General features: G+C 35.6%; 2 protein-coding genes across 2 annotated transcripts; both read left to right on the top strand.

Annotated features, from left to right (window-relative positions):
* The first annotated feature begins 1,047 nt into the window (after nt 1–1,047).
* On the top strand, nt 1,048–8,166 carry LOC139527548 (uncharacterized). The gene is made up of 2 exons (XM_071323054.1): nt 1,048–1,167; nt 1,541–8,166. Exon 2 carries the CDS (start codon nt 1,649–1,651, stop codon nt 4,127–4,129), a length of 2,481 nt encoding a protein of 826 aa, XP_071179155.1. The 5' UTR covers nt 1,048–1,167; nt 1,541–1,648; the 3' UTR covers nt 4,130–8,166.
* Nucleotides 4,263–7,364, top strand: LOC139526358 (uncharacterized). The gene has a single exon (XM_071321494.1). It carries the CDS (start codon nt 4,263–4,265, stop codon nt 7,362–7,364), a length of 3,102 nt encoding a protein of 1,033 aa, XP_071177595.1.
* Nucleotides 8,167–11,958: the final 3,792 nt, after the last annotated feature.

Below are 11,958 nucleotides of genomic sequence, written 5' to 3'. Positions count from 1 at the left end.
GTCATTTCTTCGTTGCCTACATGCTAAATTACCGAGACCCATGTACTTGTACAACAAATTAAGAAATTCCGTACATAAAAAACAAACTTTGAAAATCGATTAAGTATATTTAAACATATATTTGGCGAAGAATACTACTTAAACAGTTTAATTTCAAGTCAAAGTCTGTCAAACATTGATTTGAAAAAGGGAATTTTTCGGGATTTTTCAAAATGGCGGATGATGTATATGGAAATGTACGTTGCATCAAATCAAGGATTTGTATGGTAAGACTTTCCTAGAATATATTAATATTTTCATGCAGAATCTCTGATGTTTCTGTTCTTTTCTTTGGTGATATTTCGATATGATTGATTTCAAAATTTCTTGATAAAAAAAAATACTTTAAGTGTGACACGGGAACATTTATTTGACAGATATTCATGATATATTGTTGCCAAAAAAGAGTTAACAATAAAATCATAATCGATTTTTTCTCTTCTTCTTAAAGGTGTTTTTTCTGTATATTTTATCTTTCTTTAGAAATATTTATACATCCCTTTTAGAACAAAAAATGTTTTCATCCCATGAGAAAAAAAAACAATGCCCAACAATTAATATAGATAAATATGCTATACCTTTAAAATGTCATCCTTTTACAGAACAGGTGAACTCTGACTTGGATTATAATGGTACATAACAATATATTGTCAGGTAGACGTGCAAACCAAAAGCAAAAAGGGAAAAAATATACTAAGGCCAGATGGGAATTGAACTGAGGCGAAATGTGAATTTAGATAAAAATATTAAATAAACAAATTAAACCTTTGTGTCTTTATAACAATTTGAACAACATGTAATTAGGGAACTGTTTCTCTTGAATTATTATTTTTAATAAAAGTGACCATTTTTATGATTTCAAAAGTTGTGAAATCAGGAAAAATGTCCAAAAAAAAATGTAGTTGAAATATTAAATAAAAGTTGCAACTTTTTTTTAATTCATACAGTTAGAAAAATCAAAATAATTTAATTATCCTTTAAATTATGCAACACAAAAAGTTTTGTAATGTTACCGGAACGGATTTCCGATTTGTTTCCTTTATTAGTATTTTTGTGGTGTCAGACACATTTCCTGTCAAATTTGTTCTGCTTTCAACACTTATATTTGCTGGTTATAAGCGCCATAGAGTAAGTTCTTTACATTTATTTATCTTAAAACTATTGTTAGATAAAGTTTACATAAGTATTTTTACTGATTATAAAGTATACGCTTTGAATTATTTCACACACAAATCACGTTGTTCAAATCACTGTATGAAAAGTGCGAATCGTCAAATGAGTTGATCACATGGGTCATGTCAGATTTTTTAATTTTCACTGTATGGAACGTGTGAATCGTACTAAAGTTTTATTTTTTATTTTTCAAGATTTTACTAGTATAAAGTCGGCGTTATTCATCCAATATTTTTATGTTTGATATTGATTGCTTGTTATAAATGACTTATGGTTGATACATGTATGTTTGCTTGTCATTTACATTGTGATATTTTCTTTTTTGTAGTCTTTTACCCTCAGTAGAAGGAGGAATAAACATATCCAAATTTATAGTGTTCTTTGATTTTGGGTCATGTAACATCACAGTAAAAGATCTCATACAGCAACAGCAAAGATGAGTCAAGCTGAAGGACATGCGTTTTCAGACAAATTACAGTCATTTTGTGAAAGTAGAGATGATTACGATAAATCATTGGACAAAAACATTCAATTGGTTAAACAACTACTTTCAGACTTTGATGAATGCTTTGATCAAGTTAATGCTAGTAATAAGCCATCTCCACAAAGAAGTTCATCTGTGCAGGCGTCTCATGATAGAAGTCTACCTGTGCAACAGTCTTTTTGCATAGGTTCTCCTGTGCCACAACAACCATCTGTGAGTACAGATTCTGTAACATTAGCTAGTACAGCTACCCAACAAAGACAATCAAAAGAACTTGAAGCCAAACGTATTAGATTAAAGTGTTTAGAAACTGAGATTGAGATTCGGAAGCAAACAGCAGAGTTAGAGGCACTGTTAGAGTTGAAAAGTGCTCAAAGTGACTATCTGTTAAGTTTAGATGATCATGATCAGACTTTAGTTAAACAAATAGATTTTGATGAACGATTTCGTAGTGACACAAAGACAGATTCTAATAACAACAACCATGTAACTTTTTCATCTAGTACTCCACATGGCCAGCCTAGCCAAAAGTTCACAAGTGATAATTATGAACAACCAAGTCGTATTGAACCAGTGTCAACGCTAAATGCATCTGCTTCAGCATTTAAACCAAAAACAATAGATGATTCAACCTTACAATCTGCCACTGGACTAAGTCGTTTTTTGATTAAGAAAGATCTCATCTTAAATCGCCTATCGAAATTTGACGATAATCCCATGCTATATGTTTCATGGAAAATAAGTTTTAAGGGCATCATGCTAGAATTAGACACTTCTTCTACAGAAGAACTCGATTTATTAGTACGTTGGCTGGGGCCTGAGTCATCAAAACAGGCGTCAACCATTCGTGCATGTAATGCGATAAATCCAGGTTTAGCAGTTGAGAAAATTTGGGAACGACTAGAACAAAGGTTCGGTTCGCCAGAAGTCATAGAGACATGCTTAAAAAGAAGAATTTCGTCATTCAAGGTCATCGACAAACAAGACCCAAAACGCTTATATGAGTTAGCAGACCTTGCTTCTGAAATAGCTTCAATAAAATGTCAACCTCAGTATAACATTCTGTTTTCGTATTTTGACTCCTCGACAGGAGTTAATCTCCTCATTTCCAAACTTCCATGGAATCTCCGTGAGAAATGGACAACAGATGCAACAAGATACAAGGAACGAGAACAATGTGTCTATCCCCCGTTTACATTTTTCGAACAATTCATACAGAGAATCGCTAAAATGAAGAATGACCCAAGTTTTCAACTTACCAGTACTCATGAGAAAACAAGTAGTGCAAGCGAACAAGATCGCACGTATAGGAAATCGTACAGAAATGTGAACATTTCTACTCATAAAACAGAAACAATTGAGGAAAGAAAAACAAACAATGAGTTACACAAGGCAAATTTGTGCCCGATACACAAGACAAATCATCTTCTTAATGATTGTACGGCATTCCGGAAGAAACCCTTATCGGAAAGACGACACTTTATTCTAACAAACAGTATTTGTTTCAAATGTTGTGGTCCAACAAAGCATAGGGCTGCAAACTGTATATGTGACAATATTAAATGTGCTATATGTAAGAGTCCATCACATCCCACAGCACTTCATGTGGAGGTCTCAGTCCAAGAAGGGGAGGGGACCAAGGACTCTGGTAATGATGTTAAGGTGACGTGTACACAGGTTTGTGGGTATCCTGAAAATACAAGCAAATCTTGCGCCAAAATTATTCCGGTAAGAATTGTAAATCACAACATGCCTGAAAAACATCGTATTGTCTACGCAATGATTGACGATCAGAGTTCGCATACATTAGCAACATCTAATCTCTTTAACGCATTCCAGGATCATGGACCTGATATTAATTATTCGTTGATTTCTTGTGCTGGTAAAGTTCAAGCAAGTGGGAGGCAAGGAACTGGATATTCTGTTCAGTCTTTAGATGGAAGTTGTATGTTTAGATTGCCAAATATTATAGAATGTAATGACATTCCTTGCAACCGAGACGAGATTCCGTCTCCAGAAATTGCGTTTCAATATCCCCATCTCAAACCAATATCCCAATATATTCCTAAAGTGATGGAAGACATAGAAATAGAGCTATTGATTGGTCGAGACATATCTGCAGTGCATTATGTGTTAGATCAGAGAACTGAGGGAGACCGGCTCCCATTTGCCCAAAAGTTACCCTTAGGTTGGGTCATTGTTGGACAAGTCTGTCTTGGAAATGCACATATGCCTGAAATAACTGTATACAAAACATACATCACAAATAGCGGTCGACCAACATTATTTGAACCTTGTCAAAGTAAAATTAAGGTTGAAACCGATTTATTTATAAAAACAGATAAGGATAACAAAATAGGACTTTCAGTGGACGATACACGTTTTCTAAGGTTAATGGACTCGGAGTTTGAAAAAGACACTGATGGGCATTGAACCGCACCTTTGCCATTTCGTAAGAATATTCAACCATTGCCAGATAACAAAGCTCTTGCGTTAAAACGCGCCAATTCTCTTGACATGAATTTGCGCCGTAATCCTACTAAGTTGGAACATGTGAAGTTTGTTTATGGACAAAATATTTGAACGTGGTCATGCTGAAAAAGCACCAAGTCTATTACCGAATGATAAGCGATGGTATTTGCCCATGTTCGGGGTATACCATCCTCGAAAGCCAGAATCTATCAGAGTTGTTTTTGATTCGTCCGCTCAATTTGGAGGTGTAGCCCTCAATGATGTGTTAATGTCGGGTCCAGACTTGTCGAATAGTCTTCAAGGAGTTCTGCTTAGGTTTCGTCGTGAACGCGTTGCAGTAACAGCTGATGTGGAACAAATGTTTCATAACTTCCGTGTTAAGACCGATCATCGCAACTATCTTCGTTTCTTATGGCACCCAAATAGTGATTTAAGTAAACCTCTGGAGGAGTTCAGAATGACAGTTCATGTATTTGGCAACAGCCCTTCACCAGCTGTTGCCACATATGGTTTGCGTAGATCTGTCCAAACCGCATCTCTAGACGTTCAGAAATTTGTATCTAAGAACTTCTACGTCGATGATGGACTAATAAGTTGTTCAAGTGTGTGCGAAGCCGTTGATTTAGTGAAGAATACACAAAGTGAATTGATGAAAGGCGGCAGATTAAGACTACACAAAATCGCGTCGAACTCAACAGAAGTACTTAAACAATTTGCTAAAGATGATCTTGCGAAAGACTTGAAAAACATTGACATTGACGAAGAAAGTTTACCGTTGCAAAGAAGTCTAGGCATATCATGGGACATTAATTTAGATGCCTTTGTATTTAGTGTCGATACAGAACCGAAGCCATTCACGCGCCGTGGGGTGCTCTCTACTATCAACAGCTTATTCGACCCCATTGGTTTTACCGCACCAGTAACTCTAGAAGGAAAGTTATTGCTACGCGAGATTATGTCATGCTCTTCGTCTACCGACTGGGATGATCCGCTAGAGGAAAATTTTCATAAACGCTGGAAATTATGGGTTGACTCGTTGAAAAACCTTTGTGATTTGCGTTTTCCAAGAATGTATTGTATTTATTCAGTTGAGAATGCAAGTAGGTTAGAAGCTCATGTTTTTTGTGATGCATCGAAGGAAGCTGTAGCCGCCGTTGCATATTTAAAGGTGTTCTCAGGAGAAACTAGTGATATAGGATTCCTTATTGGAAAAACGAAGGTTGCTCCGAAGCACGGACATACTATACCCCGTCTCGAACTATGTGCTGCTGTGCTTGGAATAGACATAGCAGAGATTATTAAAGATCAATTAGACATAGACAATGAAGACTTTCATTTCTATACTGACAGCCAAATAGTGCTTGGCTATATTTCAAACGATGAAAAAAGATTTTTTGTGTATGTCGCAAACCGTCTAGGCCGAATCAGAGCCTTTAGTATGCCCAAACAATGGAATCATATCCCGACTAAAGAAAATCCAGCTGATCTTGCGACACGCCCGTTCTCTGCTAGTGATTTACCATCAAGCAAATGGATAAGAGGACCGAGTTGCCTAACAACGAATTTAAAAACTACCGATGATCTGAATTTCCCGTTAGTTGATCCCGATATTGATAAGGAAGTAAGGACTGTTATTTCAACAGCTAAATCAACTCTACATGTACATGTATCTACATCTTGTCTGTTATGTAACAGTATTGATAAATTTTCTAAGTGGTCAAAATTAGTTTGTTTGGTTCGACTTATGAAAGGTTGCATGCGTAGAAAAAGTGGCGACAAATCAGCTGTTACAACAGAGGAAGCTGAACTTGTGGTTTTAAAACATGTGCAAAACGAATGTTTTCACACGGAACTTGAAGCAATAGGATGTGGTCAGAATTTACCGAAGAATAGTTCGTTAATATCACTCAACCCAATCTTAGATAATAATGGTGTCTTGCGAGTTGGAGGTCGTATCAGACATATGCTTACTAAGGACGATAATACTGCAGACTTGCCACTAGACAAACATCCGTATATTATACCGAGAAACCACCATGTCGCAATTCTTCTCATAAGACATTATCATGCGAAGGTTCAACATCAGGGCAGGACAATGACCGAAGGCGCAATACGTTCTGCTGGTTTATGGATATTAGGCGTTAAGCGAAAAGTCAATAGTGTCATCCATAATTGTGTACTTTGCAGGAAATTACGTGGCAAGTTAGGTTGGACTCAAATGGCAGACCTGCCAGCTGACAGGTTACAAGTTGATGCACCGTTCACTTATGTAGGTTTAGATGTTTTCGGTCCATGGCAAGTTATTGTCCGTCGAACACGCGCAGCAAGTTCTTCAAACAAACGTTGGGGTCTATTATTGACATGCTTAGTATCTCGTGCAATACATGTGGAACTTATTGAGGAATTAAGTAGTGCCTCTTTTATTAACGCTTTGCGAAGATTTATTGCTTTGCGTGGACCAATTCAGGAATTGAGGTCAGACCGTGGTACTAATTTCGTAGGTGCTGTGAAGGAGCTTAATATTGTATCAGAATTCGTTGAAGACACTCCGATGAAGCAGTTTTTATCAGACAATGAAATAGTTTGGATTTTCAACCCCCCTCATGCATCACATTTTGGTGGTGTGTGGGAGCGCATGATAGGCTCATGTAGACGTATTCTAGATTCATTGTTATTGCAAAATAAGTTCAAGGATTTAACACATGAAGTACTTTCAACATTAATGTGCGAAGTCAGTGCCATGGTCAATTCGAGGCCATTGACTCCAGTTTCTAGTGATCCTGAAAACCCGTCAGTTCTTTCGCCATCTCTTCTTTTAACTCAGAAGCCTGCGTCGTCAAGTGGATCTCTTGGACAAGTCGAATTCGGAACAAAGGATGCGATGAGAAGCCAGTGGAAACTTGTTCAGTATCTAGCCGATCAATTCTGGTCTCGTTTGCAAACAGAGTACATCGATAGCCTTCAGGCTCGTCCGAAATGGAAATCTGGAGGTGATAATTTCCTTGAAGGTGATGTCATTCTCATGCGGAAGACCGAACTTCCTAAAAGTCAATGGCCACTTGGTGTTATTGACAAAGTATTTGAAAGTGTTGATTCTAAAGTTAGAAAGGTCCAAGTGTCTATAGTCGTTGATGGACAAAGGAAGTCGTATGTGAGACCAATAAGCGAATTGGTTCGATTGATTGAAGCATCTTAAAACTCTTCAGTTCGACAATTGCAAGTGGTTTATATTATAGATACATTGTGAGATTTTTGAGAAATTTAGTATGATTTTTTATGTTCATTCATTGTCATTTTTTGAATGTATGTGTATTGTGAGTAACAATGTATCACACATCTTTTCTCTAGTTTTTCAAGTTTAACATGCTATAGAAGTAATAATTTTTTATCATGTGATTAAAGATAAATGAGTTAATTTTGATAGCGATTTTCAGTTAGAAATATCGGAAGGGGAGTGTAATGTTACCGGAACTGATTTCCGATTTGTTTCCTTTATTAGTATTTTTGTGGTGTCAGACACATTTCCTGTCAAATTTGTTCTGCTTTCAACACTTATATTTGCTGGTTATAAGCGCCATAGAGTAAGTTCTTTACATTTATTTATCTTAAAACTATTGTTAGATAAAGTTTACATAAGTATTTTTACTGATTATAAAGTATACGCTTTGAATTATTTCACACACAAATCACGTTGTTCAAATCACTGTATGAAAAGTGCGAATCGTCAAATGAGTTGATCACATGGGTCATGTCAGATTTTTTAATTTTCACTGTATGGAACGTGTGAATCGTACTAAAGTTTTATTTTTTATTTTTCAAGATTTTACTAGTATAAAGTCGGCGTTATTCATCCAATATTTTTATGTTTGATATTGATTGCTTGTTATAAATGACTTATGGTTGATACATGTATGTTTGCTTGTCATTTACATTGTGATATTTTCTTTTTTGTAGTCGTTTACCCTCAGTAGAAGGAGGAATAAACATATCCAAATTTATAGTGTTCTTTGATTTTGGGTCATGTAACATCACAAGTTTAATAGAAAAAAACACATATTTTCCCACAAAGTTGTTTAATTACATAACAGAAACTTTAATAAAATAAATATTAAAAAATCTTCAAAACTGTGCTAATTATTTTTAAGCAAAATCCACGGTATTCAATGACTTGACTTCTTCAAGATTTGAACAAATTACCAATGATTAGTTTATCATGAGACTGAACAGACCATTGAGACTGCACAAAACTGCCTTCATTCGAAAGTACGAGATCAGCACTCTACCAGACAAAACTGCAATCACGTTTACCAAATACTTAACCAAGAATACACACCTTGAAAAACGCACCACAGACTAATGCCTGCACCAAGTTAACGTATAATTGTGATATGAAGAGAGGGCAGATACCCACAACCAACCTGGAACCACCACCAGACAGAAGGACCCAGTACAAATAAGCATTTAGAGGGCTGACATATCAAGCTCAAAAAGAGAGCCAAAACAGCACATCCAAACATATTTTAAATTATCAATGTTTTCAAGAAAGAGCAAGCAGCTTAAGAGGCAAAGAATGTACAGTGTGCAGCAGGTGGCAAGATAAGAGGAAAAGCAAAGAAGTGTAGATAAATAGAAGAAAGATTCACCACTTTAAAGGAAACCCTACACAATGGTACAACTGACTATATTCAGTATGGTGATTCAGCATCTTACATCCTCAAACTTGGAAACTAAATCAACCTTGAACATTCAAATGTGTATATCAGTGCCTTGTACTTGTACGATATTTGTCTTTATTTATTCATTAAAATATGAAATGTTCATATCCAATTTGTCATCTATAATAAGACTTTATTTACAAAATATAACACATAAGTAAAACAAAAAAAAACACTTTCAGAAAAAAGAGCAACTATAAAAGGACACCAAAAATTTTAAAAATATCTTTCCTTTAAAAAGTATTTCATGGTAGAATTTGACATCAAAATAACAAATATTAACTAATTGCAATACAAACAAAACATAACTTAATTACATTGTTTACAGAAGCTCCCATTTCGCCTTAGTTAATTCTTGTGTACCTGAAAATTTGTACTAACATGACTAAGGCAAACTGAGATTAATTTTATATAATAATTTTGACAGCTAAGGCGAAATGAGAATAAGCCAAGCAACCAGTTGACATTAAACATTCTGTGTATACATGTTCACATATATTACCCGAGTTTTAATTTTGCGATATACAAAAGTTTTCATAAATGTACAAATAAACTTTCTCTTAATTTGCCCTTTCAGATCAGAAGAATTATCTATCATAACAAACTTTAAAAAAAAATATGAATATTATGAAAATGTCTTTAAAAAATAATTTTTGCTTAAAAGATATTCAAATATTTTTATTTTTCCATAATTATTATGAAGAAATAGGATTAAAATTTTAATTCAAATGGACTTTTTTATTGTATAGAAAATTCAACGAGATTTCATTGCTTATGATTTGATATTTTTTTTAATTCAATATGTTAAGCTAAATCAAGGATGTGTATAGTCTAACTATACAAATCCTTGGCTAAATGCAGGCATTCAATAAATCGATACATTTTTATAAAGTTTTAACATTTATAAAAAATATTTTATTGTTAACATTTCAACAGATACGTATAATACGAATGCTCTGATTTCAACAATATTGTATACCCTATAATATCTTTCGACAGAGTTATCGGTCCTGAATAGGACTGATCGCCATGATATAGTTGGATACGTTTATTTTGGGGGGAAAGGGGGGGGGGGGCAGTTGAATCCATGTATATAATAATTACGAAGTTCAGATATGATTCCAGATCAAACAAGGACCGAACTTAAAATTCAATTAAGCCGACAACCTCGCTTCGCGAACAAATTTATCTAGTTTTCGACACGAACAATTAGACCCCCCCCCCCCCCCCTAATCCCGAAAATTCGTGTTCTAGTGGTTAAGACCGATGGCTACAGTGCTGAAAGTCCCGAGTTCGATTCTCACTCGGAACGCTAAAAATATCAGTACATCAGAAGGGTAATTTTCAACCTCTCACACACATCTCTGGTACCCAGACCGGAGTTTAAACTAGAATGGGTACTTTGGGGGCCTCGGTTGGTCAAAGTTGTCCCCTACTTTGACCTGGAGATCAATCTTCTGATCAATCTCTCTGATTTGTCTGTTTCCACCGAGTGGTCCGGTGGTTCTCTCCGAGTACTTTGGCTTCCTCCACCATAATAACAGACTTCCCGGTGTCCTACACGCTCCCTTGGGCAGTGTTGGGTCTGGATTGTTCGGTGGTGGGATAATATTGTAAAGGACACATCTCCATTAATCCTTAGGGAGTGTACATGGATCCGCTGTACCCTTGCAGTCAATCAAGGGGTGCGTCTAAATTGGCGGAATATCGAGTACATACATATAAGGTATGGGGGGAATTTGCATTCAGAATATTTTTGGTCATTTGGGATCAGATTTTTTTTTTCTAAACATACCGCCCCCCTTTTGTTAGTGAAATGATCGTTTCCTTCCCCAAACCCGTGTTTTAGCAAAACCGAAATACCCAGTTTGGTGGTGCCCCTGACAGAGGCAGATTGTACAGATAAGTTAACAGGTTTAACTCAAAATCTAAACAACAACTGTTCTATCGTTACATTCCCCTTTTCTGAAGAAATAAAGTTCCCATATAATTCAAAAGGAAAGAGTCTTACTGATGTCGAGTGATGATACGTACGGTAAATTGTTGTGGTGACTGTATAACTAACCATTGAAATTTTATAAGGGAAACTATTTGTTTTATAAGAAGTGGTTTATTAATTAGCATTTTGTTTTACTGTGACGTACGGCGTTGGGTCGAGTCCCGGTGGAGACTAAAAGATGATTTTGTATGTTTAAATTATCATGCTGTCCAGTTACAGAACAATAAGATTGGTCATACCGTATAAGAGTCTGTTATAACTTGACTTACTCAGAGCATGCATACATTACTATACCACTAAGGGGACGACCATTTGATATTCTGGGGGGGGGGGGGGGGGGGGGGGGGGGGGGGGGGGGGGGGGGGGGGGGGCAGGAGGATTTTGAAAATAAATAACTCAGCCTTGATAATCACAAAAATAAATGGTTTGTGCTTTGGTAGTTTGAAAATAAATTACCTGACTTGCAATGTATTGAAAATAAATTACCTGACTTGCAATGTATTGAAAATAAATTACCTGACTTGCAATGTATTGAAAATAAATAACTCAGCAGGTCTATAGCTTTTTGGGCCTTCAGCGGTTCCAAAACCCTTCAAAAAAAATTTGGCCTCGCTCAGCACGGCGAAATATGTTTGACAATACTTTTGAAGAGGCTAGGTAAAACCAAACTTTATTACTATGTATGTATGCAATACATGTATATTGGTTGGGAATATAAATGATTCATTTTGTGAAGAAAAGTATAAAATACTTACATGTAATCTAATTATACCAATTGTCTTTTATAATATACAATGTATTTGTGTTTCCTTTGTCCTGTCTTGCTATGTATTATTTTTATATGTTTGTATATATTGTCCTCTTGTACACAAGTATGTGTCCTGAGGTTATGAATAAAAATCTTGAATCTTAAAATTTCTGCAGGGTGGATAATGATTAATTCTGATTAAATGGTACACAATAACTTGACCATTATAATACATGTATTAACATACAATTTTCAAAATATTTGTTTATTATGTAACAGGATGGGTATAGCTATGCGTCACCGTTCCCCTCTTGTTTATTAATGGTTT

The sequence above is a fragment of the Mytilus edulis genome, chromosome 6, assembly GCF_963676685.1.
Source record: "Mytilus edulis chromosome 6, xbMytEdul2.2, whole genome shotgun sequence".
In the NCBI taxonomy this organism is placed as follows: domain Eukaryota; kingdom Metazoa; phylum Mollusca; class Bivalvia; order Mytilida; family Mytilidae; genus Mytilus; species Mytilus edulis.
Note: the sequence above shows the minus strand (reverse complement) of the source record. Positions and strands in the feature narration are given on the sequence as shown.